The 22,811-nt window shown below is 40.5% G+C and overlaps 1 protein-coding gene across 4 annotated transcripts in view; it reads left to right on the top strand.

Annotated features, from left to right (window-relative positions):
- COL8A1 (collagen type VIII alpha 1 chain) overlaps window positions 1-14,726 on the top strand; it is a 190,607-nt gene extending 175,881 nt beyond the window's left edge. For all 4 annotated transcript variants that reach the window (XM_069761005.1, XM_069761003.1, XM_069761004.1 and 1 more), the window contains one exon: window positions 10,957-14,726. In XM_069761005.1, coding sequence (XP_069617106.1) covers window positions 10,957-12,869 — 1,913 coding nt within the window. In that variant the 3' untranslated portion in view covers window positions 12,870-14,726. The remainder of the gene's footprint in view (window positions 1-10,956) is intronic.
- Window positions 14,727-22,811: the final 8,085 nt, after the last annotated feature.

Here is a 22,811-nt window from a genome sequence, read left to right as displayed (position 1 = left end):
CTCAAGAAAATCATCATGGAAAAGAGTTGATGGCCATGCCCATTTGGCTTAAAAAAATACTAGATTTAGAATTATATATAGGAAAGAGACAGACATATTTTTGGAATAGAGAAGAGCAGGAATTAAAGAAAGATGCCACATTCAGAAGCACAGCAGCATTTACACCAGGTAAAAAAAATTACATATTTATGTCAGGTGACAGGTCCTTGTTTGTCATTTTCCTCTATAGATTTTAATGAGGAGGACCTGACTTATTTTATACATATTTGTTGTATGACTCATGGACTTTTGTGGACAAACCTCTGCATTGTTACAAACAGTAGATCACAATTGTTTTTTGTGACAAGTTTAGACGATTACCCGTCTCCAGGGCTGCACGTGCACTTCAGACACCCCAAAACACAACAAAATCATAGAACTGAGCCTGAACATAAGTTTGTATACGTTCAAAGTTTAATACTTACACATTGTGGCCATTTCACAGACAAAACCCAAGAAAAAAAAACAAAATGAGCATATACCCAGTAGTAAGTAAATAAGTAAATTGTAATAGGACATGTAAATAGCAGGTACTTAATTAAAACTATTTTGATAAAAAAGCTTAAAAGCCATCCTACCACGTCAAGGTGTACCCAATTGGGACAGTCCTATTTTCTAACATTAAAACCCTAGCTTGTGTCAAGTGGCCTCAATGTAGATAAGGGCAGAGCTGGACACAGGATTGACTGTTCAGACCCTTGCACATGGGAAGCTATATAGATGAAACGTCTAGTTAGAAAAGGGGGAGCCTGTTTAAACAAAGTACAAGAAAATACAGCAAAACAAAATAAATGAGCCGGAGCATATTTTGGTATACGCGCAATGCATATGAGCATGCTCATATTGTGGCCATTTTACAGACAAAATCCAATAAGAAAACAAAGTGAGAATATACCCTGTAGTAAGTAAATTGTAATGATTAGTGTTGAGCGATACCTTCTGATACCGGGAAATATCAAATCGGATTGGATCGGACCGATACCCCAAAAATATCGGATATCGCCGATTCTGATACCGGAAACCAATGCAAGTCAACACAAATATCGGAATGAAAATAAACCCTTTCTTTCTTGCACATCCAGTTCGGGAGGGGGGAAGAGTGTGGGCGGTGCATGGGCGGAGACTGTGTGTGTCTGTGAGCGGGCGGGGTCTGTACGGGCCTATCGGGGGTCTGTGCGGGCCTGTCGGGGGTCTGTCCGGGCCTCTCGGGGTCTGTGTGTGCCTGCCGGGCCTTATGGGCCTCTCGGGGGTCTGTGCGGGCCTGCTGGGGGTCTGTACGGGCCTCTCGCAGGTCTGTGCGGGCCTGCCGGGGGCCTGTATGGGCCTCTCGGGGTCTGTGTGGGCCTGCCGGGGGTCTGTACGGGCCTCTCAGGGGTCTGTGCGGGCCTGCCGGGGGTCTGTGCGGGCTTCTCGGGGGTCTGTGCGGGCCTGCCGGGGCCTGTATGGGCCTCCCGGGGGTCTGTGCGGGCCTGCCGGGGGTCTTTGTGTCTGTGTGCAGGCGTTGTCCGATGGGACTACGAGTCCCATCGGGCTATGCGTGCTACAATGACAGTGATTCACACATTAGCCAATGATGGGACAGTAGTAGTCCCATCATCTGGCTAATGTGTTGAATGTAAAAAAAAGATAACACAAACACTCATACAACATACTACATACATACTACATAGATACATACTAAATACATACTACATACATACTACATACAACATACATACTACATACAGTACATACAACATACTACATACATACTACATACATACAACATACTGCATACATACTACATACATACAGTACAGACCAAAAGTTTGGACACACCTTCTCATTTAAAGATTTTTCTGTATTTTCATGACTATGAAAATTATAAATTCACACTGAAGGCATCAAAACTATGAATTAACACATGTGGAATTATATGCTTAACAAAAAAGTGTGAAACACCTGAAAATATGTCTTATATTCTAGGCTCTTCAAAGTAGCCACCTTTTGCTTTGATGACTGCTTTGCACACTCTTGGCATTCTCTTGATGAGCTTCAAGAGGTAGTCGCCGGAAATGGTTTTCACTTCACAGGTGTGCCCTGTCAGGTTTAATAAGTGGGATTTCTTGCCTTATAAATGGGGTTGGGACCATCAGTTGCGATGTGCAGAAGTCTGGTGGATACACAGCTGATAGTCCTACTGAATAGACTGTTATAATTTGTATTATGGCAAGAAAAAAGCAGCTAAGTAAAGAAAAACGAGTGGCCATCATTACTTTAAGAAATGAAGGTCAGTCAAAAATTGGGAAAACTTTGAAAGTGTCCCCAAGTGCAGTTGCAAAGACCATCAAGCGCTACAAAGAAAAGAAACTGTCTCACATGAGGACCGCCCCATGAAAGGAAGACCAAGAGTCACCTCTGCTTCTGAGGATAAGTTTATCCGAGTCACCAGCCTCAGAAATCGCAGGTTAAGAGCAGCTCAGATTAGAGACCAGGTCAATGCCACACAGAGTTCTAGCAGCAGACAAATCTCTACAACAATTGTTAAGAGGAGACTTTGTGCAGCAGGCCTTCATGGTAAAATAGCTGCTAGGAAACCACTGCTAAGGACAGGCAACAAGCAGAAGACACTTGTTTGGGCTAAAGAACACAAGGAATGGACATTAGACCAGTGGAAATCTGTGCATTGGTCTGAGGAGTCCAAATTTGAGATATTTGGTTCCAGCCACTGTGTCTTTGTGCGACGCATAAAAGGTGAACGGATGGACTCTACATGCCTGGTTCCCACCGTGAAGCATGGAGGAGGAGGTGTGATGTGTGGGGGTGCTTTGCTGGTGACACTGTTGGGGATTTATTGAAAATTGAAGGCATACTGAACCAGCATGGTACCACAGCATCTTGCAGCGGCATGCTATTCCATCCGGTTTGCGTTTAGTTGGACCATCATTTATTTTTCAACAGGACAATTACCGCAAACACACCTCCAGGCTGTGTAAGGGCTATTTGACCATGAAGGAGAGTGGTGGGGTGCTACGCCAGATGACATGGCCTCCACAGTCACCAGACCTGAACCCAATCGAGATGGTTTGGGGTGAGCTGGACCGCAGAGTGAAGGCAAAAGGGCCAACAAGTGCTAAGCATCTCTGGGAACTCCTTCAAGATTGTTGGAAGACCATTCCTGGTGACTACCTCTTGAAGCTCATCAAGAGAATGCCAAGAGTGTGCAAAGCAGTCATCAAAGCAAAAGGTGGCTACTTTGAAGAACCTAGAATATAAGACATAATTACAGTTGTTTCACACTTTTTTGTTAAGTATATAATTCCACATGTGTTAATTCATAGTTTTGATGCCTTCAGTGTGAATGTACAATTTTCATAGTCATGAAAATACAGAAAAATCTTTAAATGAGAAGGTGTGTCCAAACTTTAGTCTGTACTGTATGTATGTAGTATGTTGTATGTGTGTTGTATGTATGTGGTATGTTGTATGTAGTATGTATGTATGTATGTAGTATGTTTGTAATATGTATGTATGTAGTATGTAGTATGTATGTAGTATGTATGTATGTAGTATGTACGTATGTAGTATGTATGTAGTATGTATGTAGTATGTATGTAGTATGTATGTAGTATATAGTATGTATGTTGTATGTATGTAGTATGTTTATGAATGTTGTATGTACGTGGTATGTTGTATGTGTGTAGTATGTTGTATGTATGTATGTATGTATGTAGTGTATAGTATGCTGTATGTAGTATGTGTGTAGTATGTATGTTGTATGTATCTAGTATGTAGGTAGTATATAGTATGCTGTATGTATGTAGTATGTATGTAGTGTGTTGTATGTATGTATGTAGTATGTATGTTGTATGTATGTTTTTTTTTCATACATTCAAGACATTAGCCGGATGATGGAACTACTACTGTCCCATCATTGGCTAATGTGTCAATCACTGTCATTGTAGCAGGCATAGCCCGATGGGACTTGTAGTCCCATCGGACGATGCCTGCAAACAGACACAAAGACCCCTGGTAGGCCCGCACAAACCCCCCGAGAGGCCCGCACGGACCCCCGGCAGGCCCGCACAGACCCCCGAGAGGCCCACACAGACCCCCGGCTGGCATACACAGACCCCCAAGAGGCCCGCACAAACCCCCGGCAGACCAGCAGAGACCCCAGAGAGGCCCGTACAGACCCCGCCCACACACACAGACACGCAGTCTCCGCCCACACATCATGACATCATTTGAGCAGCCAATCACAGCCATGCCATTAGTTAACATGGCTAACAGGATGTGCCCACACTTCTTAGGATCCTCATTGGCTGAATAGAATAAAACTGGCTCATTGCATTATGGGAACTTCCGATTCCGGTATTCGATATTGTAAAAGTATCGGAACTCCGATACAGCGAATATCGGCCGATACCTGACATTGCAGTATCGGAATGCTCAACACTAGTAATGATACATGTAATAACATAGGGTACTTAGTTAACCCTATTTTCATCAAAAAACCTAGCAGTCACCACACCCCAACATGGTGCTCACAATTGGGACGGTCATATCTTCTAGTATTAAAACCTCACCTTGTGTCAAGTGACCTCAATGTAGATAAGGGCAGATCAAGACACGGGCCCGACTGTTCAGACACTACAAAACACTGTCCATATCACGCAAGCGGTCACAATCAGTTTTACTGGTTCTGTATATAAATCAGCCAAAGTAAAACACAAATGATACAATATAAAATTTTCAACCAGTTGGCCATTAACTGTACATATAGATCCAAACTCACCAGAGCTGATCCAAGTGCACAGCCCCAAACCAAACAATTGCTTTACTTACTGCCATTTTCAAGGGGTATAGAGGGCACCTTCAGCCTCTGGACTCTGTGCACTTTTATAGCATACCTGAGCATTTTAGGAGATTAGCCACAATTATCCTGAAAATGTGGAGCAGGAAAATACAGTGTATTGCTACTAAACTTCCTGGCTGGTTTATTTTCACAGTGCAAGACTAAAACCTGGGGAAAAGATACAGTACTCATCAAACACTTTTTCCCTAGTCCTGTTACACTATATTTACTCCAACTATCATGGGTTGTTAATAGTATTGTTCTTCTCATGTGAGTCAAAGAGAGCTTGTGGACTTCAACAAGCTCCCGAGCCCGGGCGAGACTCGAATCCCTGCACCCACCATAGTTACGCTCCTGCAGGTAGGAGGTTGGTGAGGCCAAGCTTTGAATGTTCTTTCAATGCTTAAAAGATAGCAATAATTCCTTTTAGATATTTGTCTTTACAATTTTTCATATGCATCAGATGCTACAATAAACCCCAAACTTTCCACTTTATAAAATGTTTATTATTTTTTTTCTTGCTGACAATTGTAGCCATTCCTAAACTAACACACTACGGTATCATGGTGTAAAAAGTTAGCTTAACACAACAAAAGCCATTGAATTTATATTGTTAGGTGTCAAATTTTACTTTTCCCAGTCAGGATTTCTTTCTGCATCACGCGTTTGTCATTTGAAAAATGGCTACATCTAAATTATTTTTTACTTTTTGTGCCACACTTGCAAAAGTTGATAAAGTGGGACTGGTTTACCAGGTGGGGGCATAGTGATTAACATTTAAACCTATGTAAGTCCAAAGCCTGAAAAATCTATAGGTCGGGATTTCATTTTTATTTTAGACCTCTCTGATATGCCCCCTATTTATAATGAGACATGTGTGGTGGTGTGTAAAGTATGATAAATTTGTTCCAATGTTCTCCAGCTAGTTAATCAATCTGTCCCACAGTTTTGTGTTGTTTAGTAGTCCTTGAAAGTTTTTGGGCAATCCAGAATTTTTTCCATATTTCTGCATAAATTTGACTGAAAACTACAAAAAAAAGTCCTAAAAGTATATAAAGATAGATAAAAGCAGATAAACAGAACCAAGTAAAAGAAATTGGTAAAAAAAAAAAATATTACACTTGGATTATTTTTTCATAATCTTTATTCTCTCTTTATTTTTTTCGTAATAAAAAAAATTAATTACAAACACCACGTGTGTGGCAAAAAAATATGTGAACCTTTAGGATTAGTAGATAATTTCAAATGTATCTGGGGTCTTACATCAAGTTTTATTTATGCCCTTCACTACCATTGATGTATATTTACACCAAAAGTCGCATCCCTACCTTTGATGTGGATTTGCATGCTGAGCCCACATCTTTCGCTGCACATGATAACTGATTTAATTAGTCATCATGTGCCTTTAACAGCGGTGCTCCACATGCAGCTGTTAACCAGTTAAATCTCACCGTCAGTCATTGACAGCGGGATTTAACATGCAGCAGTCGGAATCACGTCATTCATCCTACCCATCGGCGCCCACAGGACCACGGAGCACGAATGGGTTGTCATGACAGCCGGATGTCTGATGATGACCCCAGTACCTGTTATTACGTTAGTCCTATGAGCACTGGCTCATAGCCGGTGTTCAAAGGAGATCGTGATTTCTGCTTTACATAGCAGTACTGAAGCACTATGTATAGCACATGCAATCAGATGATTGCCGTTTCAAGTCTCCTAAGGGGACTATTAAATTTGGTGAAAAGTTAAAAATAAAAAAAAAAGTTTTAAAAATATGAAAAAAACAAAACACAAAAGTTCAAAACAACCCCCATTAGAAATAAAACAATTAAAAAAAATCTAAAAATACACATATTTGGTATCGCTGCATTCATAAAAGTAGATCTATCAAAATATAAAATAAATTAATTCAATCGGTAAACGGAATAATGAGAAATAAAATCTAAATGCCAGAATTATGTTTTTCTTACCTCTGCATTTTTGCAATAAAATGCAATAAGAGGCAATCAAAGCATGATGTCTACCCCGAAATGCTGTCAATAAAAACGTCATCTCCAGGCACAAATAATAAGCCATCACACAGCCCAATATCCCGAAAAATGAAACCAATACTGTCTCGGAAAATGGCAATATAAGGGAAAAAAATAATTTCTTAGGCTATGTTCACACCTTGCGTCGGGTCCCTGCGGGTTCTCCCGCAGCGGATTTGATAAATCTGCAGGGCAAAACAACTGCGGTTCTCCCTGCAGATTTATCGCGGTTTGTTCCGCGTTTTCCGCTGCGGGTTTCCGCCTATACTATTGATGCTGCATATGCAGCAATATGCAGCATCAATAGTAATGTTAAAAATAATAAAAATTGGTTATACTCACCCTCTGATGTCCGGATCTCCTGGGCGCTGCACCCGGCGGTCCGGTTCCTAAGATGCTGTGGGAGAAGGACCCTTCGTGACGTCACGGTCATGTGACCGCGACGTCACCGCAGGTCCTGGTCGCACAGCAACTCTGACCGGACAGCCGCGTGCAGCGCCCAGGAGCTCCGGACATCAGAGGGTGAGTATAACCAGATTTTTTATTTTTTAACCCCAAATATGGTTCCCAGGGCCTGGAGGAGAGTCTCCTCTCCTCCACCCTGGGTACCACCCGCACATTATCCGCTTACTTCCCGCAACGTGGGCACAGCCCCATGCGGGAAGTAAGCGGTTCAATGTATTCCTATGGGTGCAGAATCGCAGCGATTCTGCACAAAGAAGTGACATGCTGCGGGTTGTAAACCGCTGCGTTCCCGCGCGGTTTTTCCCGCAGCATGTGTACAGCGGTTTGCGGTTTCCATAGGGTTTACATGTTACTGTAAACGCTATGGAAACTGCTGCGGACCCGCAGCATCAAAATCGCGGCGGTTCCGCGGTAAAAACCGCTAAGTGTGAATATAGCCTTAGGGTATGTTCACACGTTCCTGATTTCCATCCTTTTTTTTTCAGGACTGTTTTTTAAAAAACTGCAGCTCTTGGCAGAAAACGCAGGTCCTTTTTTTGGTCCTTTTTTGATGCGTTTTTTGATCCTTTTTTTGATCCTTTTTTTTATGCAGTTTTCTATGCAGTTAAAATGGCTGAAAATACCCTAACCCTACCCCTAACCGTACCCCTAACCCTATTCTAACCTTAGTGGAAAAAAAAAAAATTCTTAATTTTTTTTTATTGTCCCTACCTATGGGGGTGACAAAGGGGGGGGGGTGTCATTTACTATTTTTTTTTATTTTGATCACTGAGATAGGTTATATCTCAGTGATCAAAATGCACTTTGGAACGAATCTGCCGGCCGGCAGATTCGGCGGGCGCACTGCGCATGCGCCCGCCATTTTGCAAGATGGCGGCGCCCAGGGAGAAGACGGCCGGACGGACACCGGGACGCCGGGTAAGTATAAGGGGGGGAGATTAGGGCACGGGGGGGCATCGGAGCACTGGGGGGGGCATCGGAGCACGGGGCAGTGGGATTGGAGCACGGGGGGGCGGGATCGGAGCACGGGGGGGCAGCCACACTCCGCCCATGCACTTGCGCCCGCTTCACCGCACTTCCTGCTGCAGCGGTTCGGCACCACAAACCGCAGTAAAACCCGCAGATATTTTTTTCATCTGCGGGTTTTACTGCGGGTTTGACCTCACAATGGAGGTCAATGGGTGCAGAACCGCTGCGGCTCCGAAAAAAGAAGTGACATGGTACTTCTTTTTTACCGCGGCTATTCAGCGCGGCTTTTTTTCCCGATTCCCGCATCATGTGCACAGTGGTTCCTGTTTTCCATAGGGTACAGTACACTGTACCCTGCATGGAAAACAGCTGCGGAACCGCAGCGGCAAAAACGCTGCGGTTCCGCAGAAAAAAAACGCACTGTGTGAACATGGCCTTACAAATTTCAGATTTTTTTTTACCACTTAAATAAATAAAATCTATACATGTTTGGTATCTGTATACTCGTATTTACCTGGAGAATTCTAAGGCTGCCGTCACACTAGCAGCATTTGGCCAGCATTTTACATCAGTATTTGTAAGCCAAAACCAGGAGTGGAACAAATAGAGGAAAAGTATAATAGAAACATATGCACCACTTCTGTATTTATCACCCACTCCTGGTTTTGGCTTACAAATACTGATGAAAAATACTGACCAAATACCGCTAGTGTGACGGCAGCCTTATAGTAAACATGGTAAATAAAAAATAAAATAAAATGTTGTGGAATTGCACTTTTTTTGCAGTTTCAACATACTTAGAATATTTTTCCCACTTTCCAGTGCATAACATGATAAAATAAACGGTGTCATTCAAAATTACAACTTGTCCTGCCAAAAACATGTACTCATATGGCTATGAGGACAGAAAAATAAAAAAGTAATGGCTATTGGAACAAGAGGATTAAAAAATGAAAATGCAAAAAACGGAAAATCGCAAAGTCATGAAGGGGTTAAAAAGCAGGAATTTATCAATGTCAGACTTTCACAACAGATGTTTGCACCATGGTATAATTACACAAACAGAGGAGATTTCTGAAGAATTAGAGTTGTTGATGCTTAAAGGTCCACAGAGTTTAAAAATGGTCTTGAAGTTCCTTGACAATCCACAGTCAGACAGATTGTGTACAAATGAAGAAAATTCAAGACTATTATTATCTTCAATATCACAAAGAAAACCAAGGCAGCCTCTAAACAACTAAAGGCCTCTCTCACATTAGCTAATGTTAATGTTCATGAGTTCATCCTCAGGAAGACATTGAACATGGTAGGTGTGCATGGTAGGACTGGAAAGAGAATGCCACTGCATAAAAAAGAACATTGCTGCTCATCTGCAGTTTGCTGCGTGGAACACACAGCGATGATAGTATCATGGTTTGGGCCTGGCTTTGCTACATCTAAGCCAGGACGGCTTGCCATCATTCATGGAATAATGAATTCTGAATTATATCAGCAATCTCTAAGGGAAAATATCAAGACATTTGCCCATGAGCTGAATCTCAAGAGAATACGGCTCATGCAGCAAGACAACGACCAAAAGCACAGAGCTCATAATACAAAATCATTTTTAGAGAAGAGTAAATTAAAAGTTTTGGAATGGTCAAGTCCCTGACATTAATCCTACAGAAATGTTGTGGAAGGACCTGAAAAGAACTGTTTATAGAGAAATGCACCAACAAGTTGAAGGAGTAATGGTCAAGAATGTCTCCAAACCGATGGGCAGGACTAATCAACAATTACTGGAAACAATTAGATGCAGTTATAGCTGCACAAAGGAATAGGTCTCCAAAATAAAATATGGCAAAGGCCAATATTTTTGACTCATTTGTTTGACTTGATAGACTTTATCTACTTTTAGGACTTGTGTGAAAATCTGATATAGATTTAAATCAAATTTAGGCAGAAATATGGAAAATATGGAAGAGTTCAGAAACTTTAATGCGCCACTGTATATCTAATCTAAAATAAAAATATGAAATAAAGAGACTAGGAATAGCTTAGCACAGAAAAATAATTATGGAAAAAAAAATTTCATTTACTCCCAAAAAATTTTAATGGGCAATTTTAAGATCATCTGCACATTCATTCAGCAACAAGATCGAAAAATGGACTTTTTGGTCTTTCTAGTTTTGGCACTTGGCTAGTGTTTCTTAATTACAAACGATATACCAAAGTGACTAGATCTCATCACAGGAGTAAAGCAGAATTTGCAAAACAACAGTTTTTTCATTTTTATTATCTGTTTTTGCTTTGTGTGTTTTTTGTTTATATTTTTAACAACAAAATTGCGAGGTAGGTGGGTGAAACCTGCCATTGATTTGAAAATGTTTGTATGGTTTTCCTACTGGTTATTATTCTGTTTTTTTAGTTTTTTTTTTTTTTAAATTAGACAGCACTGGCATAGGTAAAAATTAATCCTAAATATTTTTGCTTTCTTTGTTTTGCGAGCTTGATTGGTCATTGGTGGCGATATTCAAATATGTTAAATTAATGTCAATTGCAATGATTAAACTTATTGTTGTATATGGCATTGTCACCACAGAGGAAATATAACTTTATTCTTTTTTTTACCAGAACTTCCATTATCTGCGCGAAGAGGTGATCAAGGCCCAATCGGTGAACCAGGGCCAAGAGGGCCACCTGGGCCTCCTGGACCACTAGGACAAGGAATGCCAGGACCTAAAGGAAACCCTGGAGCCGCTGGCCCACAAGGATATCCCGGAATTGGCAAGCCAGGAATGCCAGGCATGCCAGGAAAACCAGGAGGTATTGGAATATCAGGTCCAAAAGGAGATCTCGGTCCAAAAGGAGAATCTGGACAAATTGGACAGCCAGGGCCCCAGGGGGCACCTGGACTTGCTGGACTAGCTGGTGTTGGAAAACCAGGTGAACCAGGTTTACCAGGACTTTTAGGACCTAAAGGTGAACCAGGATTTAAAGGACCACCTGGATATCCTGGTATTGCAGGCCCAAAAGGAGATAAAGGAATTGGCGTACCAGGATTACCGGGACTTAAAGGTCCTCCAGGATTACAAGGGCCACCGGGCCAACCTGGCTTACCAGGTATTGGTAAACCTGGCATGAATGGCTTCCCAGGACCAAAAGGGCACCATGGTAACCCTGGGTTACAAGGGCAACCAGGACTAGAAGGACCTGTTGGACCACCTGGGCTTCAAGGTCCACCAGGAGTTCCAGGTGTTGGAAAACCAGGTCAAGATGGTCTTCCTGGTGAAATTGGAATGCCTGGTGGCAAAGGTGATCAAGGACTTCCTGGTTTACCTGGAGCTCCAGGTCTTCCTGGAATTGGCAAACCAGGTTTTCCTGGACTTAAAGGTGAGCGTGGTTTCGGTGGTCCACTAGGCCCCATTGGCCCAAAAGGTGAGAAAGGTCATGTAGGTGAACCAGGTATTGGAGGCCAACCAGGTGAGCCGGGTCCAATCGGTTTACCAGGACCTCTGGGACCTCCAGGTGTTGGTGGATTTCCAGGGCCCAAAGGAGATCGTGGCATTGGAGGCCCTGAAGGAGCAACAGGACCAAAAGGTGAACCAGGAAGTCAAGGACTTCCAGGAAAACAAGGATTTCCAGGTGAAGTGGGTCCTCAGGGTCTGAGAGGTTTGCCAGGACCATTAGGTCCTAAAGGAGAATCTGGACACAAAGGTTTAATTGGACCACCTGGTGCACCTGGATTGCCTGGACCTAAAGGAGAATCTGGAATTCCCGGTGAATTAGGTTTGCAAGGACCAACTGGAATACCTGGTCTTGCAGGGCCAAATGGTCCTATTGGTCCTCCTGGACTACCAGGACCAAAGGGAGAGCAAGGTTTACAGGGGGCACCTGGTGCACCAGGTGTTGGCAAAGCTGGCTTGCCAGGCCAACAGGGTCCAATAGGGCCACCTGGAGCTTTAGGACCACCTGGACAACGTGGCTTACCTGGTCCTCCTGGTCCACCAGGTGAGCCTGGACTTCCAGCAGAAATCCCACCTACACCACCAGGAATGGGTCAATATTTGCCAAACATAGGACCTGCAATTGATGGAGTAAAAACCCCACATGGTTACCAAGGAAAGAAAGGGGGTACAGTCCCAGTTCATGAGATGCCAGCCTTTACAGCAGAACTAACCACTGCCTTCCCACCGGTAGGAGAACCCATAAAGTTTGAAAGGTTATTGTACAATGGCAGACAAGGCTACAATCCACTCACAGGCATGTTCACTTGTGGAATCCCTGGAATCTACTACTTTTCCTACCATATCCATTGTAAAGGTGCAAATGTTTGGGTGGCGTTGTACAAGAATGCTGAACCATTGATGTACACATATGATGAGTATAAAAAAGGCTATTTGGACCAAGCTTCAGGAAGTGCAGTGGTCCCACTGATGCACGGAGACAGAGTATATATTCAAATGCCGTCAGATCAAGCATCTGGACTCTACGCCGGACAATATGTCCACTCATCATTCTCTGGATATTTATTGTATCCAATGTGAACAAAAATTAGTAGAGACTCAAATTAAATTTGCTTTTACTTTTTTATATTGGTAATAACTGCCTTAAAACACTGCTACCAGTGGCAAAATTTTGCTAAACGGTATATTTCTGGCCTGAAGGCATCACCTTATGTTGACTAGTTGGACCATCCTTTACCACAGCTAAATCTATTGTACTATGCAAATTATATAAAAACAGAGCTGAAGACTTTATTTTCATTGAATTAAGGTCTGGTGCTACCCTCTATGGAAATAGTGTTTTGGCACATATTGCACATACAGATCAAAAAGTTGTTGTTTTTTTTTGTTTTTTTTTTTAACTCTGGCATCATTCTTTCAACTACATTATTATTTGAAATTAATATATTTTATTGCATAGTTTACAGATAGATTTCTGAAAAGTAAAAAGTTTTACTAGAAGAAAAAAAATCAACAAAAAGCAAGGCTATTGTTACAAGATAAGAAATCTGTGTTAAGTAACGCTCATATCTGTCCGCCATGTTTTAGTAAATGATAGAGACATTTTTGCCATGTGTAAAGCAATATCAAGGGTTTCTTTTAACAAATAGTGCTGCTCTTCCCCAACTGGAGCTGCAATACCAGACAACCTATGGTCAGGAGTGGCACTGTTTCTGGGGAAAAAAGCAGATCCTTTTTCTAAACAGTAAGAATGGATGATTGGGAAAGCAGTTTGGTTATTCAAAGCAAATTATCTTTGACTTTTCCAATGAATTGTCTGACTACATCCTGTAAATGAGGTGCTGATTAATTTTTCATGGCGATCACAAAGCTCCAGATCATACATTTCCTGCATTTCCTATAACCAGAAATTCTTAGAGTATTTTTCGTACTGTTTTTATGCGAAAACACAAAGTAAATTTGAAAGGTGGCGATATATTTTCTATACCGAGGCACAAATTAGAATTTAACTTCAGTGGTGCCTAACCCTACTACACGATTTTCTGCTTTAGTACGACTGTGGGTCCTGAAGTGTATCATTGCATAGAATTTACCTTTATATGTGCAGAGTTAGTATTACTTTTACTTGAGGATTTTTTTTTTTTAAAGGAACGCTAAACCTAGAAATGTAAACTACAAATATAGTGGTTGTTACTGTTTGTTAGTCTAGCCTTATAGAAATCATGCAGAAAATGAGGCTTATTTTGCTGATTTATTCAATTTTTTACTGGTAACTGGTAGAAGGACGTGGACCGTGGCAAGGTCAACGTAACCAACTTGTCTTACTGCAGAACAGGGAGACTCCAGCCAGTTCCCTATGGGCACATCTACACAGGACACCCAAATCTATTGTGGATTCTGCTGTGTAGTGAAATCCATGATAACAAAATGCATAAAGATTAAAAATCCACACCAAATATCAAGAGTTTTGAGTTGCTCAATTCTCAGCCATTTTGCTTCTACTTTATTCTGCTGCCGATCTTACGCCCAAGCATCCGAACAGGAAATAGTCAGTGTATCTGCTGGTCAATAAGGAAGCAGCAGGACAAGGGGTGGACATACCATTTGGTGGAACCTTGGCAGCTGCACAGGGACCCTAGTGATAAGGGGGTTCATACACTATTCTTACACAGGGGCCATTTTCTTGTGGTTGAGCTCCTAGTAAATAGAGCGATTTCTTTACATATTTCTTGTTTTTTTTTGTAATATGAGACACAATAGGATCAAACAAAATAAGGATATCGACTATGTAATTGTTGAGATACCTTCTGGACATTTTCTGTGTTTACTGTTCCTTTAAAGGGAACCGGTCAACAGGTTTTCCCAATATAAAGTATGGCCACCACCATTGAGGCCTCTTCAACAGCATATTAGAATACTGTAAAAAAAAAAAAAGAATTCCCAATCCACTGTGTTGATCTTAAAAAATGGCCTTGTATTATACCCACAGACAGTGCGGTCCAGTTCGATGGCGCCTCTGGTCTTGATCGGGAGCCTCTTCACTTCCTTCAATCACCATTCTCCTTCCCTGCTTCATGTGGATGACAAGTCCTATGTCATCCACTCGGTATCCCCCATCGCGCTCCTATGCAGACGTACTTCTCTCCTCCCTGCCAAGGGCAAAGCAAAGTACTGTAGCGCGCATGCACCGGCTTTACCGAAGAGTCATCGGCTCTCTTTGGCCTTTCCCGACACATGTGCACTACAGTACTTGGATCTGCCCTCAGCAGGTCAAACAAAGAAGTATGCTTGCGCAGCAAAGCGATGGAGGACACTGATGCGTCATCCACATGACATGTAGGGAAAGAAGACGAAAATTTAAAGAAGAGAAGAGGAGCCAAATAAAGTCCAGGGACGCCCATCGGAAAGGACCGTGCCGTCTGTGGGTATAATAAAAGGTCTTTTTGGTTGGCTGCAGAGGAGTTGGGGACTTCATTTACAGCATTCTAGTATGCTGTGACAGAAGGCTTAAAGGTGGTGGCCGTACTTTGTTTGTGGAAAATCTGGTGACAGGTTATCTTTAAGAATGATTTTCTTTTTTTTATGCTTTGGATGCCTATGCAAGATTTTTATTCTATGATTTTAATGTATCTAAAATGACAAATGAAGCACCTTTAAAAAAAAAAAAAAAAAAAATCGTTATGAAAAATGTTTCTTGATACCTCCTGTGCAGAATTAAGCATATCCATGGTAACAAACTACAAACACTGTGTAGTCTGATCCTGCATACGCTGTCCAACCTGCTCAAGACAAAACAGGATGGAAGGGAGTATGGCAGCAGGATCAGAATACACAATGGGGATGAATAGATCTGTATTGGAGCTGTGCACATAGCACAGTATATTTTTTGGCAAAAACATATTTTTTTTCATTTCCGATGTATTAAAGGAATGCAAAAAACATGAAGGTGAAGATGAACATGCCCTAAACGCTCACCTTTAAACCAATTCTGCTGCATGACCAGTTAGATGTAATGTGCACTGCTCAGGGGCTTAGGAAATTAGGAGGGGTTGTTTAATGTATTGTATATGCCGCACATATATTTCACGAATTTGATCTGAAATTTAGATATTTGCTATAGAAATGCTGCCAGCAAATGATCACTAACCTGAAGTAGACAATGGATATCCAAGTTATTATATACGCCACACATCATCCTAGGCAACAGACATAGGGAGCAAAGAGTATATTGATTATTCGTGGTTTCATTATATCCATAGCTTAAATAAACTGTTCTATATTTGGGCAATACAATTTTAAAGTAAAAAAAAAAAAAAAAAAAAAAAAAAAATGCAAAACAAACTTTTTTATGCAAATATTTTTATCATGCTTTAAATATTCAATAGTTGACAGATTTTCAAAGTATTGATTTGAATTCCTAATTTTACCAAGATAGATTAGTTTCATTCTAAAACATATATGCATCCACCCTGCTGGTTACTACTACACTATTACTATATCTATTCAGTTACATCATTAAATTATTTTTGTTTAAAAAAAATGAAAAAATTGCAGTATTTTACAAATGCATCTCAGATTACCTGAATCACTGCACAGCATAAATATGACATACTGTATTTTCAAATGGTGCTAAACATAAAAAAGTCAATTCTGTTTAATTTAATGTAAAAATCAAAATTGAAGAATATTTTTCTTGAAATGATATGTCCCTGTGATAATCTGAGGCAATCTAATGAACACTGCGGTTCTGTAGGTGATACTGGCGGTGCGCACACGTGGTTACTGCTGTTCTTGAAATCTGGAGTTAGCTCACAAGTAAGATCCTGATTGGAATGTGAAACAGAAAATCTACAAAGTGTTACCGAACAATAAAGTTATTTTCCCCAAATCTGTGGTACTGTTACCTTATTTTCACGACGATATAGATGGAGAGAGAGACAGAAGGAGAGGGATGGGGGAGAAAGGGAAAGAGAGGAGGAAGAGACAGGAGAGAAAGGAAAGGGAGAGAGTGGAGAAAGGGAGAGAGAGAGAAGATAAAGAGGGAGCGGAGAAGAGAGGGAGAGGAGAGGAGAGAGAGAGAGGGAAGGCGAGGGAGAGGCAAAGAGGAGAGAGAGATGTGAGCGGAAAGGATAGAAGAGAAAGTAAAGGAGAGGAGAGGGAAGGAAAGAGGGGGAGAGGGTAAGAGAGACACGAGAGAGGAAAGCAGAGAAGAGAGGAGATAGAGGGAAAGAGGAGAGAGGAGAAAGACAGGAGAGTGAGGAAGAGGAGAGGAAGAAAGAGAGGGAAGGAGAGGGAAAGAGACAGGCAAGAGAGGAAATGGAGAGAGGAAAGGAGCAGAGAGAGGGAAGGAGAGGGAAAGGGAAAAATGGAGAGAAACAGGACAGAAAAGAGAAAGAAAGAGGAGAAAAAGGGAGAGAAGAGGAAGAAAGAGGAGGGAGAAGGGAAGGGAGAGGGAAGAGAAAGAAGAGTGGAGAAAAAGAGAGGCGAAAGATAACAGATCCAAAGAAAAAGGAAGGTATCAAAGTAGATCAAATGCAACATTTGGGGACCTTATTGGCCTAATGAATTGAAACACTTTTTCCCTTTCACTAGGGAGTGCTGTCTTTCTTTTTCCTTGGAGCATACAAATAAAGACAATGAAACAATGATTCAGAGGATTGTATTTACGCATGAATTCACACATTGCTGCTTCATTTTTTTTCTACATAAAGTTAATGCAAAGAAGATAGGTACACAAATAGAGGGACAGGCAGATAACGTCATGGCTGAAAGTGTTGTCACGCTTGAAATTGTTTCAGAATATGAAATAGTTTTCCCAGAAAATTATAGCAATTACGCGTTTTGTTATAGATCTTTATTAACTTGGTGTATTAGAACAACACAAAAACAGAGAAAAGAAAGGCAAATTGGAGATAATTTCACACAAAACCCCCAAAATGGGTCTGACAAAATTGTTGGCACATTTCCAAAATTGTGGGTAAACAACTTTGTTCACACTCACCTGTGGAAAGTAACAAGTGTGGGCAATATGAATAATCACACCTGAAACCAGATAAAAAGGGGAGAAGTTGAGTTAATCTTTGCTTTGTGTATCACACTAAGCATGGAGAACAGAAAGAGAAGAGAACTGTCTGAGGGCTTGAGAACCAAAATTATTAAAAAATATCAACAATCTCCAGGTTACAAGTCTATCTCCAGAGATCTTGATGTTCCTCTGTCCATGGTGCGTAACATAATCAAAAAGTTCCTGGATGTGGACAGCAGAGAAAAATAGATGAAAGGTTGCAGCACAGGATAGTCCGGATGGTGGATAGGCAGCCCCAGTCAAGTACCAAAGAAATTTAAGCTGTCCTGCAGGCTCAGGGGGCATCAGTGTCAGAGCAAACTATCTTTCGACATTTTAATTAAATGAAATGCTGTGGCAGGAGACCCAGGAGGACCCCTCCGCTAGGGTCGGACTGGCCCACAAGAGGACCGGAGGTTTCTCCTGTGGGCCCATGTGCTAGCACCGTCTACAGCTACAGGCTAAGCGGTGATGAACTGCTGGCATGTCTGCAGGAGGAGAGAGATTCACTGATGAGTGCATCGCTCTACCTGGTAGTTCCAAGTGCGGTATAGCAGTGATCAGGATCCAGCAGGATTAATCAGCTGCTGGATCCTAATCACTGCGATACCGCACTTGCAACAACCAGGGAGAGCAGTGCTGCTGTTGCTAAGGGTAACACTGATTGGCAGCAGTGCATCCAATCAATGTTAGTTTTCGTTGTGGCCTCTTCCCTGTGCTGACAGCTGGTGATGAGCTATGCTGTGATTAGTAAAGTGCTCCTGCCCCACAGTGTCACAGGCGGACAGTAAGAAGCACAGGGAGGATGGCTCCCTGCTACATCACTCAAAGGTTAGATTTATGTAGCTGAGCAGGATTATCACCTATAACTAACTGAGCACCCGCCAACACCAACAGTAAGTGTCAATGGGGGACTTATTGGTGATAAAGGGTGAGAGGGCTCAGTCACTAAGGGAGGATTGAGAACCCTTTTCCCTCATTTTTTGTTTCGCCGATAACTGACTAAGCCTCTTCTGCATCACACCTGACTGGTAAAATGTCACCATTTTTGGTACAATGACCCCCATCCTGTGTCCCATCCAGTAATATCCCCATCCTGGGCCTCCTGGTATGTCCTTATCCTGGTATAATGCTCTCCATCCTCATATGATGTCCATATCCTGGTATAATGCACACTACCTTAAAATAACATCCTCATCTTAGTAGAATATCCACCATCCTGGTATATTGTCCACTATCCCGGTATAAGGTCCGCCATCCAGGTACAATGAACTCCATTCTAGTACAATGTCCTCATCCTAGTATAATGGTCCTGTTTCAAGCAAACTTTATTAAAAAATTTACATAAATAAGCAAAATTGGGGAAAAAAATAGAGGATGAAACGAAAATATTTTACTTAATAGGGAACAACACAAAGGGAAAAAGTTGAGGGATAAAAAGGGAACATATACATAAATAAACTAACAGTATTGTATACACTCTTATATGTTTAAGATTATTGTACTTGTTTTTATTATGTATACCCCTCCTTACATGTAAAGCGCCATGGAATAAATGGCGCTATTACAATAAATAATAATAATATGCGGTTAGGTGTACATTCAATCCTTAAAGTTAAGAGGGAGAGAGGTAATTTAAGTGGCAAAGTCAATCCAGGGTTTCCACCTTTTGTGATATGTGTTGAAGTAATTATTTGTTATAGCGTGACTCTTCTCATATGAGTTGTGTAGTGACAGTTTGTCTAAAATATAATTTATGTTAGGCTAAGGGTCTTCTCTCCAAAAAGTCGCTATAGCATTTTTTGTAAGCAGACATAAATGAATTATGTATTTGTAAGAAGTTTGGATTTTGTCTAAATCAAGTAAAGCCATTTGAGGTGTTAAATCTATTTTTTAACTATTTTAGAGATTTCTAACCATCACGGTCTTACTTTAGGGCACTCAAAGAATATATGAATCATATCTCCTGCGAATCCGCATCCTCTCCAACAATAGGGAGTTCTACCTGGAAAAATTCTAGCTAATTTTGAGGGAATAAAGTACCATCTAGACACTGTTTTATAATATGACTCATGTAGGGAGGTGCAAATATTTGAGGAATATGTCAGTTTAAAAGCATTGCGCCATTGTTCTTGAGATATAGTAAGGTTAAGATCTCTTTACCAATTAGTCATAAATAGGGTTTTTCCATCAACAAGCTCCAAGTTCAAAGAATCGTAAATACTACTAGATTTCCAGTAGGATTTATTGTTAGGATTGCACAAAAGACTAGTAGCTTCAGTTTTTTCCTTAAGAATTTTAAAATATATTTTTTGAGTATTATAAAAAGATTAACATCATGGGTAGAAATATTTTTATGAGCTAATAAAGATTTTTTTCTTATGAACTGAGTTCCATTGTACAAATCTTTTACCAAGATAATGTTTGCTTGTTTCCAGGAAATAGGGATCTCCTCCCCAATCATTATTCCAAAAAGCCTTAAAGGAATATTTTTCATTCAAATAGTTTTTATTGAAAATTTTCTCAACCATGTGAACAGGACATAATACGAGACATGACACGAAGGGGTGGGAGGAGGTGAGGGTCAAGGGACTAGGGAAAAGGGGGTGCCACATGAGGGTAAAGGGGAAGGAACAAGAACAAGGTAAGAAGACAAATATGATCTACGTACGCAGCGTAGATAATTTACACAATTATAGCAACCTTTGTAGGTATTTATATAACAATCATTAGTTGGTACAAAACCGTGGAGAATAATGCTGTTGTAGCATCCTAGAAAACTGCATGCCTCTAATTGATTTTATTAGTTAGGAAAATCAAAAACTCTCAAGTATTTTATGTAGTATAAGAATAAACAATGCAAATTTAATATTTATCAACATTCTGTAACCATAACTATAACTGTAAGTGTAAGAACCCACATATGTGTGACCATAAAAATTAGGGGTAAGTCTCTAACCAGCGATGCCATTTGATTGCAAATTTTTTGAAACCTGCATTGGCAATGGAAAATTTATATTCGTAAGATTTATGTAGGGAAACCAGATCAATAATCTCTTGCGCTGTAGGAGGGGATGGTTTTTTCCAGTGAAATGCAATGGAATTTTTTGTTACGAGGAGAATATGTGCTACGATGGGCCTAAGGGAGGGGTTAATACGGTCAATACCTATGGACAGCAGTGCAAGTTGAGGGGAGAGATCAATCTTCCCTTTTGCTAAATTGTTTAAAATGTTGGAGATTCCTCGCCACAATGGCTTCAGTTTAGGGCATTGCCAGAAAATATGGAGTATGTTTCCCCTTTTCCCACAATTCCTCCAGCAGTCAGGAGAGATGCTATCATTTATGGAGAATAGTCTTGATGGGGTTAGATACCACCTAGATATCATCTTAAAGAAGGACTCTTGCAGGGTTAAGGAGATCGTGGACGAGTAAGTGTAAGAAAGGGCCTCCTCCCACTCTTCCGTCTGGAATGTAGTTTGAAGGTCTCTCTCCCACCTAATCATTGAGTCAGTTTTGGTAAAGATCATATTCCTGTTGAACCACCCATAGATATACCTATAGCTCCAAAAGATGCTATGGCCTGGGTTACACAGCAGGTTGATAGAGGGTTCCGTAAAGGAATATTTTTAAGTTGATTAAATCTAGTTCCTCTTTTGTTATGAACCTGAAGTTTGGCTAAACATTTCCAAGCTGAAAGAGTCGCTGTGATAGTTGGTGAAGAAAATGTTATTGGACTGGAAGATAGAAGATAATACAATATAAGGCCTAAAAGAGGGTTATCATTATTAGTGTGTCTTTCTATCTCAGACCATGCTGGATTATTATCCGATCTAATCCAACATAATGATTGCTTGATTAAGTTTGCATGGTAGTAACTTACCAAATTTGGAAGAGCAAGACCTCCCTTTAGTTTTATCCTCATAAGAGTAGTGGAAGCAACTCCAGCTCTTTTTTTTATTCCAAACAAATCTATTTACTATATTTTGTAGTTTCCTAAGAAGCTTTAAGGGAAGAACCAAGGGAATAGCTCTAAAAATCTAAAGAATCTTTGGAAGTATAAAGAATTTAAACAAAATGATCCTTCCAACCCATGAGTATCTTTTAAGGGTTTTTTGCAGATTAAGATCAATAGTTTTTATGAAAATCTCTTGAAATATAAATACCAAGATATACAATGGCTTCCTTTTCCCAATCCAAAATTTTAGATTTAGATTTGTTAATTTTGTAATATGAAATTTTAGAAAATTCTTCAAAAATCTGTATGGTATTTTTTTAAAGGTTTTACGATACTAGATAAACTTAAAATGATATAGTCAGAGAATAGACCCAATTTATACTGATTTTTCCCAATTTGAATGCCTTCTATTCCCTGACTTGATCTTATGTACTCAGCTAACGACTCCATTAATAAAGCAAATAGTAAAGGTGAAAGGGGGCATCCCTGCCTGGTTCCATTAGTAATCTGTATTTTTTTTTAGACAAATGGTTGTTTGCAAATATGTTTGCCGACGGGTATGCATATAAAGACATGATCATCCTAATTATCCTAGAATTAAAGCCAAATTTACGTAGAGTAGCTGCTAAAAAATCCCAATTCACTCTATCGAAGGCTTTCTCTGCTTCTAAAAACACAAGCAGAGAAGAAATTTTGTTAAGTTTAATATGATTTATTAAATTAAATACTCTCCTTGTTCCATCACTGGTTTGACGGCCCTCAATAAATCCTAGTTGATCCTTATGGATGATACTTGGAAGGATCTTTTTAAGGCTATTAGCGATAACTTTAGAATAAATCTTAACATCCGTGTTTATCAAAGATATAGACCTATAGCTTATAACTGATTTTAAATCTCCTTTAGATTTAGGAATTAACGTTATTGTGGCCTGTAACATTTCTGTGGGAAATTCACCTAATTGTGATGCCTTATTAAATACTTGAGTTAAGAAAGGGGTGAGA

Source organism: Ranitomeya imitator, chromosome 3 (assembly GCF_032444005.1).
Source record: "Ranitomeya imitator isolate aRanImi1 chromosome 3, aRanImi1.pri, whole genome shotgun sequence".
Lineage (NCBI taxonomy): Eukaryota > Metazoa > Chordata > Amphibia > Anura > Dendrobatidae > Ranitomeya > Ranitomeya imitator.
The sequence above is the reverse complement of the archived record's forward strand: the minus strand, read 5'-3'. Positions and strand labels throughout refer to the sequence as shown.